This window comes from Pelmatolapia mariae, linkage group LG1 (genome assembly GCF_036321145.2).
Source record: "Pelmatolapia mariae isolate MD_Pm_ZW linkage group LG1, Pm_UMD_F_2, whole genome shotgun sequence".
In the NCBI taxonomy this organism is placed as follows: domain Eukaryota; kingdom Metazoa; phylum Chordata; class Actinopteri; order Cichliformes; family Cichlidae; genus Pelmatolapia; species Pelmatolapia mariae.
The window spans coordinates 23,276,624-23,299,468 of NC_086227.1; the positions used below are offsets into that span (position 1 = coordinate 23,276,624).

At 42.3% G+C, this 22,845-nt stretch overlaps 2 protein-coding genes across 2 annotated transcripts; both read left to right on the forward strand.

Moving 5' to 3' along the window:
* Window positions 1-1,401: 1,401 nt before the first annotated feature.
* Window positions 1,402-13,976, forward strand: tradd (tnfrsf1a-associated via death domain). The gene is made up of 5 exons (XM_063498254.1): window positions 1,402-1,471; window positions 7,563-7,723; window positions 7,825-8,105; window positions 9,139-9,286; window positions 11,946-13,976. The coding sequence occupies exons 2-5, from the start codon at window positions 7,573-7,575 to the stop codon at window positions 12,242-12,244; spliced, it is 879 nt and encodes a 292-aa protein (XP_063354324.1). The 5' UTR covers window positions 1,402-1,471; window positions 7,563-7,572; the 3' UTR covers window positions 12,245-13,976.
* Window positions 13,977-16,302: 2,326 nt separating this feature from the next.
* On the forward strand, window positions 16,303-22,838 carry gnao1b (guanine nucleotide binding protein (G protein), alpha activating activity polypeptide O, b). Its single transcript, XM_063476392.1, has 8 exons — window positions 16,303-16,716; window positions 16,862-16,904; window positions 19,056-19,197; window positions 19,496-19,656; window positions 19,747-19,875; window positions 19,952-20,081; window positions 20,844-20,997; window positions 21,078-22,838. Exons 1-8 carry the CDS (start codon window positions 16,599-16,601, stop codon window positions 21,263-21,265), a joined length of 1,065 nt encoding a protein of 354 aa, XP_063332462.1. The 5' UTR covers window positions 16,303-16,598; the 3' UTR covers window positions 21,266-22,838.
* The last annotated feature ends 7 nt before the right edge of the window (window positions 22,839-22,845 follow it).

Consider the following 22,845-nt stretch of genomic DNA (forward strand, 5'->3'; position numbering starts at 1 on the left):
CCTTTGCTTGCCATAATGTGTGCCACAAGGCTCAGTTTGCGGGCCTTGATTGTTTTTCAGCACATTTTGAATGCTTTTAAGGACATTCCTTATCACTGTTATGCAGATGACATTCTGTTATATACCTCTTAAGCCCCAATGTGTTTCTAAGTTACAGAGATTGCATAGGTGCGTAGACTCTTTTAGAAACTTGATCACTGACAATTTTCTCCAACTTATTGAAGAAAAACATGAATCCTTGTTTGTGCCCCTGGCAGATTTGTGTCTAAGATATTGAAAACTATGCATTAAATCTATTCACATTAAATCTCTGGTTCACTCTTCAATAGTGTCATGCTCTAAGTTGGAAATTAATATTCATGCATTTATATCCTTGCATCTGAATGATAGGAATTCCTTGTTCTGTTGGCTTAACAAAGCTTCTTTGTTCGCCACTGCAAAAGTGTTTTAAGTACTGACATGTCACACTGTTACCAATTTAGTTACGTGTTGAGTATTTCATGGACAAACATTAGTCTAGATCAGTAAACTTTTACATCCATACATCTTCAGCAGGTTCTAGACATCATGTGATCAGGGTGAGGACTAAAGGAGACAGAGTTTTTGCTGCAGTGGTGCTCAGACTCTCCCACTGAGTCTGAGATCCTCCAGACTCTGTGGTGTTCATTAAAAAGCAGTTAAAAACTCACTTTTTTAAACTTGCTGTAACTTGGTTAACATTTTTGTCTTTATGTTTTGATCATTTTGTTGTTAAATTTATCTTAAAATAACATTGTTCTTATTATACTAAATATAATGAGCTGTTGGATCAAGACTTTTGCACAGGACTATATACATCCAGATTTAGTTGTGTTAGGCTAAAAGTCCCCAAAAAACAAATATATTTAAACAAAATAAAACTTAAAAGCTGAAGCCAGCAGATATATTTGTTCATAAATGACATAAAAGTTCCATTTGATTAATGTTTTTGATTAGATTTCTTAGATCAGTTTCACCTGTGTCTAAATGTCCGGGAAACCTTTGCACCCCTGCACCGCTTTTGTCTGTCAGTGTGACTATGCAAATATGCCTAGTGCATTGTTTTGGTTTTCTCCAGCAGCTGTTTAAATCTGTTAACACACAAAAACCCAGCGAACACAGTGAGAAATAACACTCCTCCAAGAGCCAGTAAAGTGTTTCAGTTCTTCAGTGTTCAGAGTGTTTTGGTTCAGGTTTATATTTATGATTAAATGCTAGACGTAATTGTTCGTAACGGGATTCGTTGAACCACATATGAACGTTTACGTTAAAATGAAAAAAACTCTCTCATACACAAAAAAACACTTCCTTCCCGTCACGATTTTCCTCGTTGATTTCCACCAATCAGAACGCAGCTTGATTGCTGCTCACCCAATGGGAAGCCAGGAAGCTCATACTGTCCGTGTGATTCCACAGAAGGAAGCGTTACCAAACACTTTAACAAAGTTTTAAGGTAAGTTTGAGCCGAGCTTATCAAAGTGTTACTTCACGGTGAATCAAAGGACCTCCTAGGCAGAAACTAGGCGTGTGGGCTTCCCGAGGCTTTGGGCCGCTTCAGCGGCTTGGCTGCTCGTAGCTTTACGGTAGCTCTATCTATTCTGCGTGACATTTCTCACAGTAACCTCCATCCCTTTCAGTATAAGGCACTGACATTTTAAAACGGAATAGCTATCTTTGCGGTGTTCTGACTCAAACCAATGCAGCTGTCAAACTGTTATGAAGGTAATCAGCTAGCTCACCTGTACGTACGGGTCGCATAGCAACCACGTCCCCTAGTTTAAAGTTGGACAACAGTTATAGCTTTGACATTAAAGTTACATAGTCTATAATTTGAGTAAACTCTGGGTGTGTTTTCTGTTGTTTCTGTAAGGCTTAATTTATGATGAGTTTATAAGCTGTAATCGAAGGTTTTGTTGTTACTTTATACTAGGAAACATAGAAATGTCATAAAATATCCTCAGATAGCAACATTTGTTAATGTTTTTGCTTATAATTCAGTGAATCTCGAACTTTTTCTGGCTTGCCTGACTTTAGAAGTTAAAGCTAAAGCTGTAATCGTGATGTATGTATTTATTATACACTTAACGGCGACTTTATTGGATACACCTGTTCTTAACACAAATATCTAATCAGCCAATCACATGGCCTTGTTGATGCTAGAGGCGAATGGGCAGACTGCTTTGAGCTCACAGGAAATTAACAGCAACTGAAATAACCACTAGTTACAACAAAGGTATGCAGGAGAGCATCTATGAAAACATAGCTCATCCAACTTGGAAGCAAATAGGCTGCAGCTGCACAAGACCATACCAGCAACAGAAGACCACAGCGAATGCCACCCTAGCTACGATCAGGAGACCGAGGCTACAGTTCACAGGGGCTCAACAAACCTGAACAATAGAAGATCGGGGGAAAAAAAACATTGCCTGGTCTGATGAGTCTTGTTTTCTGCTCCAACATTCAGATGGTAGGGTCAGAATTTGACATAAAAGCATGGATCCATGGCTCAGGCTGCTGGTGTAGGAACCATTATTTTAAGTCAGCTTCATTCCACATGTTTACCCTGGTCATCCATACACGACTTACAGTGGAAGTGCTAGTCATATTCGATGCACAGGGGGATAAATAGCTTATTCACAATTCCTCCAGTTGTTAATGTAAGTTTGAGTTAGTTCAGATGTGCTAAATGTCGTTTTCAGAGATGAACCCCTCACACAGTGTGTTGGATGTGTCTCCCTAATCAGAATGTTCTAACTTGAAACACAAGAGCCATGCTGAAGAGGGTTTTCTGATACCATGGCAGCCCAAAATTTAAAAGAATCTAAGGCTAAATTGAAAAATAAATTGATAACTGTTTTGATGACATTGGAAATAATGTGATCTGATCTTCTAAGTCAAAATAAGATAAAAACAAAATCTGAATAAACTGAAAACATTTTTGTGTCCTTTATGAACAGATAGATAACAAACAGTGAAGGTGGAAAATAACAAATGAACTCTTGAAATTAGTAACTGAAACAGCTGCCTTCAGCAGCCGCGACCTCCGTCAGACGCTTTCTGTAGCAGTTTTTAGAGGCATTCATGATGAAGAGGAGGATTTCAGATTGTGTGACCGATTTGGTGTGTTATTAGTCATAGTGTGCTTTTTTTCCATATAATATTTTGCTGGGAATCAATTCAGAAACCTCAGATATTCCAGAGGAGTTAAATGTTTTTTCTTGCCCCTTAATTCATTACTTACAGTTTACAAACTGTTTATAAACGTGCCTGAGCAAAAATAGTCTGCAAACAAAGTTTATGGTTAACTGAAATGGTTTTGAAAGACCTGCCAAGTTAAGGTGATCGAAAACACAAGTCATTTCACTAAAAACGTCACTTCTTATGCGTCTGCATGCAAAACGTGCTCCTCTTATTCATACTGACTGTAAAGAGGAGCCTTCCCAACATGTAAGGCCTCAGGTTTTCCAGACTTCTGCTGAGGAAAATTTGTCCTTTTTAACCAGCAGCTCACTGAAGAAACAAGTCAAACTGAACTTGAAACTAAAAACACTGTAACCTCGGAAAAACCCACTTGATTTAATCACAGAATGCTGAAGCTTCGGATGATGAATGACCACGAAGGCTCTGATTTTGCCACCCACTTTTCACAAGGTGAAACCTCTGAATTTTGACAGAGTCAGATCATTTTTATATCTCTGGATGGTCAGATCACACTGTTACTGTTAAAACTACTTTAAGGAAAGGATCTTTCGGATATGAGGAATCAGTATTCCTAGCTGTAGCTGTTTTCCATCAATATTCAGTTGTGTGAATGGCACATAGTACATCCTCTGGAAACTGGGCTTTTCTTTTTGACGAGCAAACCTCTGATCTTTGATACAGTGACTGCAGATAAAGGTCGCATGCTTCACCACATCATTCATTTGTGTGAAAAAGTAATTACGCCCTCAGCCACAGAAGCTTGTGTTGTCCACCTTAGCAGGAATAATGAATTTTTTCCATTGGTGTTTCACATTGGGTTGCAAATTTCTGACCCCTCTTCCTTCATGTCCATCAGTTGAAAGATGTTTGAGGGTTTTCCTGCATGTAACAAGTGTTACCTTCACAGGAACGATAACCCTTCCTTTCCTGCCTCTGAGGTCTTCCTTTGTGGATTTGTCGGTGTGCTGAGGATTATTATCATAGGAGATGATTTGGGCTTTAATATGTTGCCAAAGAACACCACAGCATGCAGAATGGACATGCCAAGGATTTAACCACTGACCTTCAACTTGGTTGTTGACCACTTGAGTCACAGATGCTCCCCCCAGGCTGACATAACCATGTAGGGATGGTCTTTTCCTGACAATAAAGACCTTTTTCTTGCATGACTCCCACACAGGTGTGACAGACACATGCAACAGAGTTACCTGCAGACCCTGTGATCACATTTTTCAAGTTTTTTTTAGACCAAAAAGAAAAAAAAAGAAGGTGTGGTCATTTTAAATCTCTTGCCAGACTTGACATCAGATAAATGATATATGACATGGCGTCACCATGTAGTTGGCATGTTTTGTTTTCCAACAGAGAGCTTTACTAAAAACGCAAGAAGTGTAACTTAATGCTGTGTGATCATAAGGATATGATCATTTATAGGGATGATTAAACAAATTGTTAGCCCTCAGTGTCAGTTATTCTTATATTTATGTATGGATTGAAGCGAGTCGATGTTAAAAAGCTACATTTATAATTGAAAATGATCATTTGCAAACTTAGCCAGGGGAATTACGAAATGTTTTCTGCTTATGCTTTTCAAATGTGAGGACTTTCCATTTTTACCCTTTTATGTCATCTGAATTTATCGTTCGTATTTTTTTGGACTGGACAAAATGAGCCATTTTTGAATTTGTTTGATTCATGCTTCTGAATCAAATTTTTTTTGTTACCCAAACACCAAACAAGCTCTCCAGGGAATACTAGAGGTTGGCTTTTGGCAGCAAAGGATGAATTATATATTTTAAGCTCCCGATGATCACTTAATCCTCATCCAGCTGCTAAACTAATCTCACAGTATACTTCCAGTGTACCAGTTGATAGGATAGCAAATAATTACATACTGCCTAAGTCGTTTCCGGTACACCTAGCCGCCAAGCATACTGTGATTCAGTAAAATGCGAGGACGTGCACCTAATCTAGCTCAGAGGTTCCTCTTTCCCTGCAGAGCGCTCCAAGTCAGGATGCATAGAGACAGCAACAGCAGGTTTCAGCGGTTCATCCAGGGCACAGGAGTCAGGGGCTGGAGTGGGGGAGGGGAGGGATGAGATTAAACATGTTTTTATGTAATGAGGGTTTCAGAAGGAAGCTGGGGTAAAAAAGGTGGAGTGAGGCCAGAAACATGGTGGATGTATTTTGGCTGCCGTGGGTCGGGGCGGTTAAGTCAGCAGAGGTGATACGGTTTATTATCCCATCACTCTGAGTGAACACGATTAGAAACTGAATCTCCTACTTCAGATAAAATGAGATGTAGAATTAATGACCACTGATCAAAAATTTAGAGCCTGAATTTGAGATGACGTACGTCTCTCACCACATGTTTTTATTACCTGCTGACGGTGGAGGAACAGTGATTTACACTGGGTTCAAACCTCCTGCTGTGCTGGGGCCTTTCTGTGGAGTTTCATAGTCCCTACATCTTCATGGGTTTCCTCTGCATGCTCCGGTTTCACCACACAGTCCAAAGACATGCGTGTTTGAGTAATAGTTGTTTTTGCCCCTTAGTCGTAAAAGGCTGATGGGGTATTTTCATTATCCTGCTGAGCGAGCGGGTGGGGGACGTGGACACCCAAGTTTGTTGGGCGATAATGTGATGACTCGAGAATGAAGCAATGGTCTGATACAGCTGGTGTATCTATTAAAAATCTCAGGTGAGTTTGAATCTCATTGTCTGTGATCTCAAAGTTAGAGGTCAGTTTTGAAATTGAAAGCTTGAAATTGAAATAGGTGCATCTGCTAGGAGGCTGAGCTGCTGCTGTCAGTATTTTTTTTAATTATCTGTGAGTAAGTGTGGATGTCCGTCTCCAAATGTTAGCCCTGTGATGGATCGATCCAGGGTTCACCTTGCCTCTTACCTTGAACCAGTTAAAAAAAATTCTATATCCAAAAATGTAGTTAAATGTTTAAATAACACAACAAACCCAGAAACATTACATTTAAGACAAGAGAAATAAGAGAAAAGGAGAAAATCCTCAAATTTAACAAACAAGCAAACCTACAAACAGGTGATAGAGTAGGGCTCACTGTCTTATTTGTTATGCTAGTGCAAGAAATTGAATATCATTCATGTAATTGAATTTAAAAAAGTAATCTTCCATGTATTCTGTATTCATTACACAAAGCAAATTATTTCAAGACTTGTTTCTGATTAAATTCAGTTGATTATGGTTTATAGCTCACGTAGTGGAATATTGTAGAATATTTAATTTGTATTTCACAGTATATATACACTCTGTTAACCACGTGGTCAACCACAATCATTAGGAAAAATGCTGAGTTGACAGTTGTCCAGTCGATCATCAATACCCTCCTCACGGAAGATAAGCCATAGAGAGTCATTGCTGTTCCCAGAATGCTGTATTGAAGCATATTAATAGAAAGTTGACTGGAAGAATGAAGAGTATTGTAAAATTTGCACCACAATGACAGAAGACTTGAGAGGATTGTAGAGGGGAAAAAGTGGATTCAAGAACTTGAGAGAATTTCACAAGGAGTGGACAGAGGCTGGTGTCAGTGCATCAAGAGCCACCACATACAGACGTCTTCAGCCAAAAGTAAAACTTGCATTTGATTTGGAAATCAAGGTCCTGGATATGTGAGAAACAGTGGAGAATCCAAGGTGTTTGAAGTCCAGTGTGAAGTTTCCACAGTCTGTGACAATTTAGGGTCCCATTTCATCTGCTGCTGCTGCTGCTGGTGGTCAACACAGTCGTCTACCGGGAGACTTTAGAGCACTTTATCCATCCATCTGCTAACAAGCTTTATGGTGATGTCGATTTCCTTTCCCAGCACCACTTAGGACCTGTCCACAGCGATAACACTACTACCAAATGGTTTGCTGGCCATGTTTTCACCCTGCTGCATTTACCAGCCAACTCACTTTACCCTAACTCCCACCGCAAGAAATCTACAAAGTAGACAAGAAATACCCAAAACCAAAACACAGACAAGCTGAAGGCCACAATCAAAGCAACCTAGGCTTCAGTAACACCTCAGCAGTGCCACAAGCTGATCGGTTTCATGCCACATTACTGCACTTATGCAGTAATTAGTGGCAAAGGAGCTCAAACCAAGTATCAAGTGTATAAACATGCGGATGTTTCCTTTGTAAATCCTTTTTATTCCCATTGATCTCGGCAAATATTCTACTAATCTCAGATACTTGATTTCATGAGCCATACATTAAAATCAATGAAGTTAAAGCAAAAACAAAGCTTGAAATATTTCACTTTATATTTGATGAATATACAATATATGGAAGTGTACCTTACTGCATTAATTGTCTCAAGCAGTGTTCAGAGAATGGCGGACAAGACTGTGGATGGAGGTCAATGGACGGGATGCACAGTCATGTTTCTGCAGTCGCTGTGTCCCGGTGTGAACCTGCTCTCTCTCTACAAAGACCCACAGGGAAAGTTCATCATTTTCAAAGTCATCAAGCTGACACTTACAGGTGAGCCCTCGGTTAGGCATTTCTCATACTGCATGCTCATTAAAATAGAAAAAACCTCTTGTAGGATTTACCTTGATTAATCATAGTCTTCCACTGTTAAGACTCTGCAGGAGGCCTGGGTACATTTGAGATCCTAAAGGTCCATGACGCGGATCCCTTCCTGGGGGTGGAAGTGAAGTTTGTGAATGTGGCAGCATGTCGTCAGTTCCTGGAGAGCTACAGCTCTGGAGCGGTGAGGCAGTATCTCTGCCAGCACGCCTGCCGGCTGCTCGCTCTGCCCCAGGAGTTAACTGTGGAAACCCAGCTTAAGGCAGGCACTCATATTCTGGATCGGTGTCTGGACAAGCTGGATCTTTGCCTACAGCAAATCCACCTGTCACAGGTAAGGTTGATGTTCCTGTTAAAATGTTCTCCAGTGATTTTAAAGAGGCAAAAAGATTTTAAAAGTAGATCTCATTTCACCTCATCGTGCCTGACACTGGCCGATTTCTAATGGGATTTTTCTCTTGCAAGGTAATTTAGCTGCAATGTGAAACCTTTTCACAAAGATTCACACAAGCAGGTTTGTTATAGTCATACCTGTTCCTGAAAGCTAAACCTGACCAAACACTGCAAATCACACTGTCTCCGGGACAGTTCAGCCTGGTCACTCGTTAGAGTTCCACACAGCCAACTGTTGGGAGCAGTTGAGTTTGAGGGGAGGGAGACAAGACAAAAGACACACTGTGGAAGAGAGCCAGAGATTTAATAATAACTAATGATTAAATGCAGAGAGGTGTCAAAACACACAGTGAGTGAAAAGAGACCAGAATGAGGAACACTGCATCACGGGAAGCCCTCAGCAGTCTAAACCTATTGCAGCATAACTAAGAGGGCATTCAGGGATCACCTGATCCAACCCTAACTATTTGCTTTACCAAAAAGGAAAGTTCTAACCTTAATCTTAAAAGTAGAGAGGGTGTCTGTCTCCTGAATCCAAACTGGGAAGGCTCTGCCTCCCATTCTACTTTTAAATACTCAGGGAATCGCAAGTAAGCCCGCCGTCTGAGAGCAAAGTGCTCTAATGGGGTGATATGGTACTATGAGGTCATTAACATGGGGGCTGATTATTCAAGACCTTGTATGTGAGGAGCAGGATTTTAAATTTGATTCTACCAGAGAGCCAATGAAGAGAAGCCAATATGGGAAATATCCTCTCTCTTTCTAGTTCCTGTGAGTACTTGCTCTGCAGTATTTTGGATCCACTGAAAATGTAACCACAAAATTTAGTATTTTGAAACACATAATCTCCTGTTTCTGCCAAATTTAAGCCATGGCCCTTTATTGTAGTCACTATGGCCCTCGGAGAGTGTACCCACTTTGACGTTCTCATTTATTTTTATTCTGAGTGATTTCTGCCATTTTGTGCCTTTTAGCCGGAGCGTCTGCGCGATGAGGAGATCGATGAGCTCGAGCAGCAGCTGCAGAGTCAGGCCCGCGGTCCTGCCTCACAGTCCGTCACCATCATGCAGGAAGAGTCTCCCGTTCCCAGCAACTGCTTCAAGTTTCAGAACAGAGTGTTTGGTGAGTCGAGACGGTCCTTGTTACTAGTCGTGTGTGTGGTGTGCTGTCCACAGTACATTATTTAGATATTCTCTGTAATTTAACTATCGAGGATGGTCGTTCATTTACAAATGGTGGGTTTACTGCCATCTACTCGTTCTCCTCATGTGTCTGCAAAAACAATTTTATTTAAATTCAAGAAGCTGACCGAACTTTGTTGATTGACTTTTTTTTTTCTCGACAGCACATAAATTCAATACTGTTTCAACTGACTCCCTAATCCAGCCAGTCAGTGGGAAGAGATTAATGCCTGCAGATAATGTATTTGGTTTGCATACTTGGACTGATTTCATATTGGGTCAACTAAAATTTGAATTAATAAAAATGCAGGAGATTTGGTGGTTGCCAAACAACTGAAATTAAACACCCAGTGACACATTAAAGCTCTCCTGGGGTTTGTAAATTGATGTTGGTGGTCTTGATGGGGAAAAGGGAAAGTGAGAAAGTACAACAGCAGGGATTTTTGTTAATGAACTGACTGGTCTTTATTAATTGCACCTGATTTTTCAGTATTTTTGATCATGCAAGTGCACAACTTTAAAGCTGCTCTGATCAGTTTTTTCCATACAAACAATCAGATTATACAGCTCTGTGATCACAGGCTATTCGCTGACTTTGCCTGTTTTTTGTTTGGTGCTTGGCAAGTAGTGTTTACTGCTTGAGACCAGCTGCTTGCTGAAGCAGTGAGCCAGAAAACCAAACCAGTGAACTTAAAGGTGCTGAGTGCGATATGCACTTCAGGAGGTAGTGAAGACCTAAAGCTTAAGCTAAGTTAAGATGAACTTTACACATGTTAGGACATTGGTCAGCTGAGTAGCACTGTTGCCTCACAGTGAGAAGTCCTGGGTTCAAATCCACTGGTCCAGCTCTCCAGATAGCCTGGAGAGGTAGACATACCCCGCCTATCCCCCTATGACAGCTGGGATAGGCTCCAGCCTCACGTCTACCTGAATTATAGAAGCGGTTAGGAAAATGAATGAATTTTAGTCTCCAGATGTTTGCTAGTGTTGCTCTGTAACTGTTGAATGTCTAAAGAGCAACTTGCCCACATGGAATAGTTGTAGTTGTGTCAGGTAAAATGCGTGTTTACAGGTGGTATCACTGTCCCCATCTGGCTGAAAATTACTCATTAAAGCTGTTTTATAATCTTAAAGCACATGAAATGAATGAATATGCAGAATCTGCAGCTACAGCTGGCAAAAGGACAGTGTTGTATTAAAGTATGAAAGTCCTGTCGGTGTACATTAAAATTAAACAGTGTGGGGGTGCATCCACTTGAGCTTTTTTCCAGCCGTATGCAATGGGAGCTCTATGTATGTAGAAAAGGGATTTATGAAATGTCCACAGGGAGGTCATACAAGTTCAGTGGTCTTAAACGTTTGCTGGGTGTACCACCAGCAGTGTCATGATACATGACTGGCAGATGCTCTGCCTCTCTTCTAGCCTCACAACTGGATGAGCCCTTCTTGTTGACTCTTTGCTCCTGCATTTAAAAGTGGACCGACATGGCTAAATTTCACTTACCTATTAGAAACATGGTTTACATGTTTCGAAAAAATCTGAAGCTTGAAAATAAATGTGGTTAATTTTACAGATGTTTACAGGAGTTTCCAAAGGTGCTGAGTGTCCCTTATGTGTGGCCTTTTATATAAAACAGCAGCCAAACTGACATCAACACTAAATGAGAAGCAAGGAATTAATAATGCATCCTGTACACAAGTCCTATTGGTGTTTAAGTTTGGGTTGAAAGCTGCAGCCTTTAGCTTTTCTCATAGTCATACACTCATAGTGAGGGATGACTGGACATCAGCGGAGAAGGTACCACTGCTGGTCTGAGGATTCAGGTGTGCACTTACTCCTGGAAAACTACAGTATTAGTATGAAATACTGTAGTTTTGATTATATGACTATTTAGTTTGCTGTACTAGAGTCAGGTACTATTATTTGCTTAGAGCTCCCTCCCAAGGTGCTCTCACCTGGACATTTTTAGAAAAGCATTTGGAGTTATCAGCTGAAAAGAAACACTACATCAAAAGAGTCAAATGTGTGATTGAAGCAGCCCGCTAAAGGCTCTCAGTAAATTCTTTTAAAACTCGAATTTTTCGATAAAAAATGTGATTCTTCACGTAGTGATGCTGGGATTACTACGTGGGAGTGGAAAGGTTTGGGAAGTGAAAATGTATTTGTAGATTTTGAAAAGTTGTGAGGGTTTAGTGACTTTCTAAATCCACAGGCTTCCCATCACCATTCAAAAAAATGCACATTAGGTTTATTGGTGATTCTAAATTTTAGTGGAGTGGGATGATGGGTGTCTTTCATTTAGCTTTATGGTTCCAGCTATTATTAAAATCTTGACTCTCGCTCAGGTTTTTATACCTCAGAGATGGAAACATTTGAGGAGTGTTTTTTTTTTTTTTTAAGATATACATTATTATGTAATGGTTTTAGAGTTCGGCTCACTGTCACCCGTGAACTAATAGGGGTTTCGACACTCCTGCCCTGAGTTCTTCTGTGAGAGCTTGCTGTTTACATCTTTTTGTAAAACACTGTTTATGTAATCGTACTTGATTGCGGTTTACATTAATGCTTTCCCTTCATCTTTATCCTGTGGCCCCGTCAGAGGACCGAATGCTGACAGCGGCAGATGTGCAGAGCTTTTCTAACGGAGTGGGCCGTCAGTGGAAGCACGTAGGGAGGGCCTTGGGGAAGAACTGCCGCGCTCTGAAGGGCCCGGCCATAGACAACCTGGCCTATGAGTACGAGAGAGAAGGGCTGTATGAGCAAGCCTATCAGCTGCTCAGCCGCTTCATCCAGGCGGAGGGGAGGGCGGCCAAGCTGAGCCGACTGGTCAAAGCACTGGAGGACTGCAAACTCACGAGCCTGGCTGAAAATATTCTGGACCTGCAGCCGCGAGAGTAACTCTGAGTCTGAGCTGTGAAAACAGAGAAGGGGGGACGGAGTCCTCTCTGTGCAAGGAGCAGCGACTTTGTCCTGCCTGCTTATGTTATACACACAGAGTGTTTGTTCTTCACGTCTGTCATCGACAGCATCCCATCCTTCAAATCATCCCCCGTGTGTGTGTGCGTGTAGGAGTGTGTGTGGGAGTGTGTGCGTATATTAAATGATTCACGTCTTTGCTTTTCAATTATTAGTATTATCGATAATTGTTTTCATTTAGTTGAATGATCTGTCACCACTTTTTAAAAAAATGCTGTCATGAGTTTAATGCACTGTTTAAACCGTTGTCATCATGTTTCTCCTTTTAAAGTCAATTTACAGATGGAACCTGTTGGGTCTTCTTTCTAATGAGTGCGAGACTGTTTTTTTTCTCCTACAAAATGGGTGCATTCAAATTAAATGATTGAGGAACAAAAAACAAAAGACAAAAAAACAAGCTTCATGTTTCTGTTTGATGCATTAGTGTAATTAAACCTGAAAACACCATTTTGTCAAAAGTCCCTCAGGTATAATTTAGTGTTAATCCGCCCTCCCTCTCCACCAGCGCTCGCTGTCACTCACACACGTGCACATGATTGAACTGCTGATGCTGAACGTCTGTGTGTGTGTGTGTGTGTGTGTGTGTGTGTGTGTATGCGTGTACGGGTTCGTACTATCCTGGTGGGGACCAAAATCTGACTTTTACTATCCTGGTGGGGACTTTCTGCACCGTGGGGACCAAAATCCAGGTCCCCTCGGGGTTGAAAGCAATTTTCACACTCAAAATGCGGTTTTACTGTCAGGGTTACAATTAGGTTATGGTTAGGTTTAGGGTAAGGGTTAGGGTTAGGCATTCATTTTTAATGGTTAGGGTTAGGGTAAGGGGCTAGGGAAAGCATTATGTCAATGGGATGTCCCCACGAGGATAGCAAACCAGACATGTGTGTGTGTGTGTGTGTGTCACTGCTTGAGTCATGATGTGGGTGCTTCAGGGCGGATCTGAGGTAGGTGTGTGTTTTATCTCAGCTTGGCTGTCAAAGATGGATGGAGCTTCTACAGGTTGAGCTCCTGTGCTGGTTTCATTCAGGGTCCACTGTAAAAGAGCCCCTCCCCCAATTTTTTCTTTTTTTTTTTAACTTGACCATCCATCCAGATGTGATGTGTGGATTAGATGTGTTTATCACACACCCACACACACACTAATGTGATACAGACCTTTCAAATAGACATACATAGTGTCCTAAGTTAAACACACACGTCCCTCCTGCTCCAACTGCTGGTGATAGCTAGGCTGTGTCCTCAGTAATATTTCTGGGAATTTTGTGGGTTTATGGAGTACAGAGACGTTTACTCCCGCACTTACACGATGTAGCATATGTTGATTTAAGCTGACACTGATATTGTTAATACCGTCAAGTGATTTAAATGATATGACTTTTAGGCCTGATAGAGGTTAAAAGATGAATTCAAGAAAACATTTAGATCATAATGAGGGAGAATAAAATTAATCCACATAATTTTTTCTTGTGGGCTGGGGTCAGCAGGTGAACAGGTGCGGACAACAGGTCAGCCAGTTTGGATACACATGTTCTTTTTTTTGTGGAGCTAAGCCGATGGGATATGTGCAGCATGTGGTTTGGTTGTGTATTGTTAAAATCAGCAAAGAGTTACCTGAAAGAGACTTCATCTGAATGGCTGTGTATGTTTGTCCCAAACCTATAAACAGGCACATGCAAAAAGAAAGTTTTTACAGGACTCTGTGTCTTTCTGTGAAAAAAGAAGTAGCTACATCTCTTCTGCTTTTGTGGGAATTAAGGTGCTACGTAGCAGCCAGGTGCTGCTAATCAAATGCACTTGATTAACTGATCATCACGAAGTCTGAGCAACTCTAAAAAAAAAAAAGCAGATGTTCTGGCAGTTTGCTGGTCTGGAGCAATCAGTTGTCCAGGTGTGGATGTCTTCAACCTCAATTTGGAGCTTTTAATTATTTCTTTGAACTGTTCTTTTTCCAGAGTGGAATGATTGTATAGAATACATCTTTAATAACTTACAAAACAAGAATTTGGTGCTGAGAATGAGTCAAAATCATACAGATTCAAATATGTACAAACACTGACTTAAAACTTTAAATAGGTGGTGCTAAAGGTTCTACAATGTCTTAAAAACTGACAACACCACCGTTCATTCCCCTTAGTGATTATGATTAACTACAACTGGTAGTTTTTCTTTGCTGGCAAAAGGATTTGTTTAACAGCACTCATTGGACTGACCAGTACTCCAAGGAAAGACCTAGGAACTCAATGAAGATCTAAGAAGGAGACTTGTAGATTCACACAAGTTAGGAAGGTCTCTTGGAGCCAGTTTTAAACAACTGCAGATTGCAAGATCATCAGTTCAAACTATTGTACATAAGTACAAGTTATTCTGATATGTCCTCACTTTACCAAAATCTGGCAGAAGACTCAACCTGTCACCCTCAGATGAGAGGAAATTGTTTAGGATGTTCAGCTCCTTGTGTGGGAGCCACAAGGACTCATGCCTGCCATGAACTGAAAACCTCTGTAACAACAGGGTCTCTGTCCACAGTGAAGCCAGTTTTACATTGTCACGGACTGAAAGGGTGCTGACCAAGAAAAAAAAGTCCCTGCTCTGATCACAAGAGGTATGTTTGGAGGAGGTGAGGCTTTCACTGTAGAACACTGTTCCATCTGTCAGCATGGTGATGGTAGCATCGTGTTTTGGGGCTGTTTTGCTGCCACTGGTACATTTCACAAAATAAATGGAATAATAAAAAAAGCAATTACCTCCAAATTGTTCAACTTCACCTCAAGGACAGCAGCTAGACAGTTGAAACTTGGACACAATTGATAAAGCAGGCTAGCATTAAATTTCTGGAATAGTTTTTCCAAAGCCTTGACCTCAACCCTACTTAAAATTTGTGGATTATGCTGAAAACTCAGGTCCATACCAGGACACCATATTAATTCAAATGAACTCTACCAATTCTGCTAAGGATAATGGCTGAGTATACAGACAGTATTATGCCAAAAGTTTGTTGTTGGCTACTAAAAGCATCTGGTTGAGGTGCAACTTGCTAAGGGACATTAAAGCAATTATTGGGGTGTATATTCGCCAAATTATTGTCTTTTAAAGTCATTAAAGATGTATCCTGTACAATTACTCCACCCTAGAAAAAGAACAGTTACAAAAACAATAATTAAAAGCCCCATATTACAGTGACATTTGTACCTATGATGAGTGGATGTAAACTTTTGTCCACTTCCCTGTTTCGGAGAGGGTTTTTTTGTACCTTTCACCACATTCATTTGGGAATTTTTGTTCTTCACATTTTTCCTCATGCAGCTTTTAATGAGCTTAAGATCTTAAATGTAATATTTAAAAAAATTAAAGTGTTATATTTGCATTCGTAAACAGCTGTTTATGCTAGTGGTTGTATGAGTGACTGCGATTATGCTGCTTTACACCGTTACAGTTACCCAACGGCAGACGTTATATAGCATACCTGTGCATAGGATACACGAAATTTGTATTTAACTCCTAAAACAACGTTATTTAAAAATCACTGTAGTACTTTTACACAGTAAACTCGCTCGCCGGGATCACAAGGTCGGGCCTATTTATGTTGTTGACATAATCGCACGTCATGCTTGTCCCAGGGAATAGACGGTGACCGCGTTGGGGCGTTTTAACGTTCCCACCGCTGCACGATTTCCACTGATGCCACGAGACACGGGGGCGACGTTTGCCATTTAAACGGCTCTTTCATTTGAATAATCTTTCATCGGACGTGATTAGAGCTCGGCTGCTCTGACGTCAGCCAGATTGTCCGCGTTAGGTGAGTCTCGCGCAGCTTTCCCTCCTCCTCCTCCCCCTCCCCTCCCCTCCCTCATCCTCTAGCGCTCCTCCTGCCTGCTTTCGTGAAAAAAAAAAAAAGATACGATGAAATCGCTCGCGCTCGCTGCCATCATCACCATCAGCGCCGCCCTGTAGAGCGAGAGAAAAAGAGAGAGAGCGCGCGCTCGAGACCCCCCCTCCCCACCTAACAACAACCCCAACCCCGCAGGCTCGAGCACAACGACCCCACCTCCCCACCCCCCTTCTCAACCCCCTCTGATAGAGGGGACGGAGCCAGAGACTCACAGTCACGGAGAAAAGACCTTTTCGGGATCCCGGCTCCGTTTCGCCCTCAATCCGGGCCTAATGCTGTAGCAGACCGCGCGGGAGGAGAGCGCGAGCGAGACAACGCAGTGACAGAGAGTCGGCGAGGGACAGGGCGGACCGGGGAGACGACGGGATTGCTCATTCGCCTGGAAACATGGGATGTACGCTGAGCGCCGAGGAGCGCGCCGCTCTGGACCGGAGCAAGGCCATCGAGAAAAACCTGAAAGAGGACGGGCTGGTCGCCGCAAAGGACGTCAAACTCCTCCTGCTCGGTAAGATCAGAGCCGCCCCGGCCGCGGGGCTTCGTCTCCTCGGCTCGGTCTACCTCTTTTGGTGGGACTGCATGGGGCGGAGGTGCTCTCCGTGGTACTGATTTCTCTGCCGGCTCTCACTCTTGCCCTCCTCCCCTCTTTACAGGCGGCGGAGAGTCCGGCAAAAGCACCATCGTCAAGCAGATGAAGTAAGTGTCCGTTAATTTTAATTTTTTCGGGGCCTTATTTCGACCCTCTTACACACATCGAGAGTGAAAGGCCCGAGATTGCGCCTGCCTCCCTATATGGGCTAAGGCAGGTTGAGCCGCCATGTTTCGAGAGGCCGTATAGCCCAGGAGGAGTGCCGGTGACTCGAGCACCTCCTGCAGACCGACAGTGAGGCTGCGGAGGCCACACCGGTGCGTCCCAGGGTGCTGTTCACCGCCGGGGTGCTGAAATGTAGTTAACGAGGCTTTCGCTTGACTACAGGGAGTGTGCGACTGGGGAGGTGTGGGTGTTGTTTCTCCGTATGCGAGTGTGTGTGCGTGCGCGTGTGTGTGTGTGTGTGTGTGTGAATTACAGTGAGGACTACAGGTCCATTAGTGAATACCTCTGCTTTTAATCTTAATGGCTTTAAGTGCCCGATATCGCCGGGAGTACTTTGCCCATAAAGCCGATTTACGCAGAAATATGGCTTCTAAAACAGCATCTAAACCTCCCCCTGTCTGAGCTAAATCACTCTTTGATGTTTTAAATCACTGTTGTCATCTCCTCTAACCCTCTTAGTTAAGTTTCTCGATGTTTTAGCATGAAAAAGCCACGCTGTTCTGCTTATTCTGTCCTGTGAAACATCTCTGTGTCTCCTTCCTGCAACGACTGCGCCCTCCCTCTATGCCTCTTCCCTTCACCTCATTACCCTCCCTGCGGTCTCTGATTGCCCATAACTCACCACTCTTCCCTGAACTCCACACACTGGACCAGATAGTGTTTACAAACACTTTCAGAGCTTCCTTCAGCCCAAGCAAGCAGCAGATGGATGGGTTTTTACCACACACACACACACACACACACACACACACACATATCATAAGTAATAAAGTTTAGGTATTGGAGAGTTCAGGTTGCATGCCCTTATTTTGATTTGGCAGAAAAGTGCAGCACAGACTCACACAGCAGAGTAGATTTTCCACATGGACTGAGTGAATTAAACAAGGAGCAGCTTCATCGATAGATTGATGTAGCACTTGCCACGGCAGTCAGTTGCAGCTGCAGAAATGTCAGGCATGTCTATTTATATACATTTCCACTGTCACACTCTGTGATTGGTCTTTATTAGTAGCATATACCTTAAACTAGTGCTTTGAATTCTTAATAATTTCATAATTTTATAACAACTATCCACTTCCCTGTATCTCGTTTAGTCAGACTAGTTATTATTATGCAGGGTTTTTTGTCACTATAAGCATTTTGTGCACACACACGTCCTTGTAGGATTGATCAATAGTCACAGTTATCTTAGAGCTTCACCAATTAGTTAATTGTCAGGAACTTAGTCTGATGATTGAATGGTGCTTTTCTTTCATCTGTAATTGTATTTTGAGTATTTTCACTTTGGAAATACTCACTGCATGAGCGATTAATCGATGGATATAATTCCTATCAGCTTTAGATGGCACCTCTGCTCCTGTTTCCCTCTGGGTTAATGTTTTATTTCACACGACTGTTAATTTTTATGATGGTGATGGAGATTCAGGGCGTGAGGCTGATCTCCCTGCCATGAAACATCTTTTCATAATGTGCACTAATGAGATGAATATATTAAAACCGTTATCCCATATTTACCACCCCACCCCCCCAATCAAATATCAATTGCTGATGACAAGCGAGGGGACGGGGTGCCCGCTTTAAGGAGTTCAAACGTGGATCGTGGGTCAGTTTTCAGGAGGATGCACCTGACATTTTATCGATCAAGCCAGGGGGTGAGGATGTCCTGATGGATGATTTAATGCTACCCGGATTATGGAGGAGTTTAACTGTGTGATTGATTGGTGCTCTGACTGATTCCACCCCATTTCCCATCATAAATTATAAATATCACATTACTGCCCAATTACAGATCACAGACGGAGTGTGTGATCAATTTCTGCCTCATTATACACACTATACACACACACTTAAAGATGGATTTAAGGCAGAGATGGTAGGAACACGGGAGCGAGCATGATAAGACAGTAACCACCTCACACACGTGCGCACACACAGAGGCAGAACTTTTATTGTGAAAAGGCAGTTATTTAGCTGTGCATTAGCATACGGACTAGTCTGACTTTTCCCTCTTTAATATCTCTGTACTTGTGCAGGATTATTCATGAAGATGGCTTTTCTGGGGATGATGTGAAGCAGTACAAGCCTGTGGTCTACAGCAACACCATCCAGAGCTTGGCAGCCATCCTTCGAGCCATGGACTCACTGGGCATTGAGTTTGGAGACAAGGATCGAAAAGTTAGTCTTGCCTTCACCCTTCAGCTCTTCAGAAGCTGCAATTTTAACAAAATAACCTCGAAGTTTGGTCTCATGTAGTTCACAGCATCTTTGGGTTTTGATTTAAGGACTGGATGCAGCAGTTTTATCTAGTGTACTTTTCAACTTCTTTGTAGCATCCATTTAGAGGAACAGATGTGTATTTTGATTTATCATATTTAAAAAGCCCCATATATACAGCTCTGACAGATGATGAATAATAAATATACTGATATAATTTAGTTGCTCTTCCCTGATCTAATGAAATGTGCTCGTGCAGGCCGATGCTAAGCTGGTTTGTGATGTGGTCAGTCGTATGGAGGACACAGAGCCGTACTCCGCAGAGCTCCTCAGCGCTATGAAGCGTTTATGGGCCGACGCCGGGACTCAGGAGTGCTTCAACCGTGCTCGAGAATACCAGCTTAATGATTCGGCTAAATAGTGAGTTGAGCAAAAAGACTACAAAAGGAAAAAAAACAAACAAAAAATCCACAATTTTAATCCACTGCTTTTCCTGTCTTCCTTCATCAGCTATCTGGACAGTTTAGACCGAATCGGTGCGGCAGACTACCAGCCCACAGAGCAGGACATCCTGAGAACCCGTGTGAAGACCACTGGTATCGTCGAAACCCACTTCACCTTCAAAAACCTCCACTTCAGGTAGGAAGCCGCTCCAGCTCGAAGTTCAAAGGTTTTCTGCTCCCGCTCTGTATTGACACCCCCCGCCCTTTTCCAGGCTTTTTGACGTGGGAGGTCAGAGGTCAGAGAGGAAGAAATGGATCCACTGCTTCGAAGATGTGACGGCCATCATCTTCTGCGTCGCTCTGAGTGGGTACGACCAGGTGCTCCATGAAGATGAAACAACTGTAAGTGTGCCTGAATCCCTCCACTGACGCTAATCCAATAAAACTTAGAAGCCGTCCAATTAACTTGAAGATTTCATGGCAAGTTTTTTTCGCCACGTGTTATATATTTGTATAAAAATATGTATTTATACAATCTCTATTTGTCTCAGAGGTAGGATGTACAGTCCACACACCACCTCATTCCATTCTCAGACTTTAAATTTTAAGAAAAAAACACTTCTTATTCATCTGTTTATCTCTTCTTCAATATAAATTTGACACATACAGGTTTTTTCCCCCTGGCTTAATACTTTTGTCACCATACTTGACAGAACTCAATGCCTTTCCCTGTGATTTCCAACCATTTCAAGTGCAAAAAAAGAAAAAAGAAAAACATCAGACTAAGATTAGCAAAAGTGGTTAAAAAATGTGACAAGGCTGGTGATTTCTCTTTGTGTTTGGCTAAAACCTCTCTAAAAGGCCTCTGTGACGGAAAACCCCCACACATGCATATTTGCCAAGTGCCTCGGCTGAGTTAACAGGAATAATAATAATCCTGTAAAATGTGTGTTTGTTCTGTTTCATAACAGAAGCGATTAAACAATCATTAAAGCTGGGACTGCGATTTATAGTTATCAGGGTTTTTCTGGGCTCAGACCGGGCCTGTGTCCAAGTAACAAAAGCAGTAAGAAACAATCTTTACTGAAGCGCTGCCGGCTTTCCTTTGGGCCTGTGTGTGTTTTTATCAGACTCCCCTCATCGTTTTACTTGTTCTTTCCGCAGAACCGCATGCACGAATCACTCATGCTCTTCGATTCCATCTGCAACAACAAGTTCTTCATCGACACCTCCATCATCCTCTTCCTCAACAAGAAGGATCTGTTCGCTGAGAAGATAAAGAAGTCCCCGCTGACTATCTGTTTTCCAGAATACACAGGTGAGTCCCGCGCCCTCAGTCGGAGCGGCTTCCCGAGCAAAGCGACGCGCTTTAATCGCCCTCTGCTGTTTTCTCTCCAGGTGCTAACACTTACGAAGACGCTACTGCATATATTCAGGTTCAGTTTGAGAGTAAGAACCGCTCTCCAAACAAGGAGATCTACTGTCACCTGACCTGTGCCACAGACACGGGAAACATCCAGGTAGTGTTTGATGCCGTCACCGACATCATTATTGCAAACAACCTTAGAGGGTGTGGCTTATACTGAGGCCTGGCCAAGCACAGAGGTTGTCATGGAGTGTATGAGGTGTTAATAATAATTTTGATGATACTTAAACACATAAATATGTAATTCTACACGTCCAAACGGACCCAAAGAGCTGCCGTCAGACACCACACTGGATTATTGCCATGATTTGTTCCTCTTCCTCTTATTTTGATTTCAGTATAAAAAAACCCCAGTTTTTGTCTCTTTTTTTTTTTCAAAATGTGTTTTTGAGCTGAATGTTTGCTGTTTCGTCGATGACTGTGTCAACAACCGGGAGGGTCAGAAGCGGCAGCACCAGGGGTTTATTCAGCCGGAGTTTGAAATGTAATGTGAGGAGCGTGCTCTTTTTTTTTGGGTTAAGCACAACGTGGAATATTGTCCCCAGAATTTGTGGGCATTTTTGTTTTTAAGTGCAAGTCTCAAGGCTCGCCTCTTTGGACTGAATACAGCCTCTGGTGCGCCGTTTGAAGAGCTGCTGTTGTGTGTGGATATGACGACAGGGATGTCAGGGAGGTGCTGTACTTGTGGCTGAGGGTTATGGATGGAAAAGAAGGAGGCTTATTTAAACTTTCCTTCAGACGCGCACATGACGGAGTAGCCCCCCAGGTCTGTTCCACTCTCGGTTTTCTCTTTTACTTTAATCACGATTAGAAGAGAGGATCCTTCTGTTCAGAGTGGCTGCCCATCACCACTGGCCTCCTGTAGCCTGAGGAAATACCTAACAGCCAATGATATCTCTTGAAAAAATATCGGTGCCAACCATCTGAGAACGACAGTTAGGGGAATAGGATCAGAAATCATAGCTCATTATATCGACTCTATTATTTAACCAACAGATATAACATTTTATTATCAGTGAATGATTTATTTATTTAAGCCTCACGCCCTACATGCCTCCTCCTACCTCCTGAAATCCCATGCCACCTTATTTATTTCCTGTCACAAAATAACTGGGGTGCACCGATTCCCGCCTTCGGTTCAGAGGGTAGAAATCAGCCCTCCGATGACATCTTGTTCTCCGTGTGGTGCGTGACCCTTCGATGTGAATCTGTGTAGAAATAGAAGACTGCACGAGGAGAACAATTTCATTTGAGGCAGCCTCTGTCTGGGGAGTCAAGTTTTTCTTCCCCCGCTCCCTCCTCCTCCTCACCTCCCCTCTCCTGATCAGTGAGGAGGGAACCATTATCCCACCACCACTCTCCTCTCCTTCTCTCCTGTCATGTTTCTCTTTCACAGAGAAGGAAAAACAAAAAACAAAAAAAACCAAACAAAAAAACCCCCAGCTCTCCATTTTCACCCATGCACCCAGAAATTCATCTTCCCACCCCTGTATACTCTCTAGCCATCACATATCAACCCTCATATCTCCATTTTCACCTTAAAAAAGCACCGTACTGTATATATATATTATGATTATACCAGATTTTTTTTCTTTTTTCTTTTTTTTACTGTGAATGTTTTTGTGCTGCACCCCTCATCCTATTCAGTAGTTTATTGGTTGCTCTCATGTGGAATGTTTGTGCTGAGCCAATCGAATGTTGTGTTTACATTAAAGCCACACTTTTCCTAACTATCCCTGC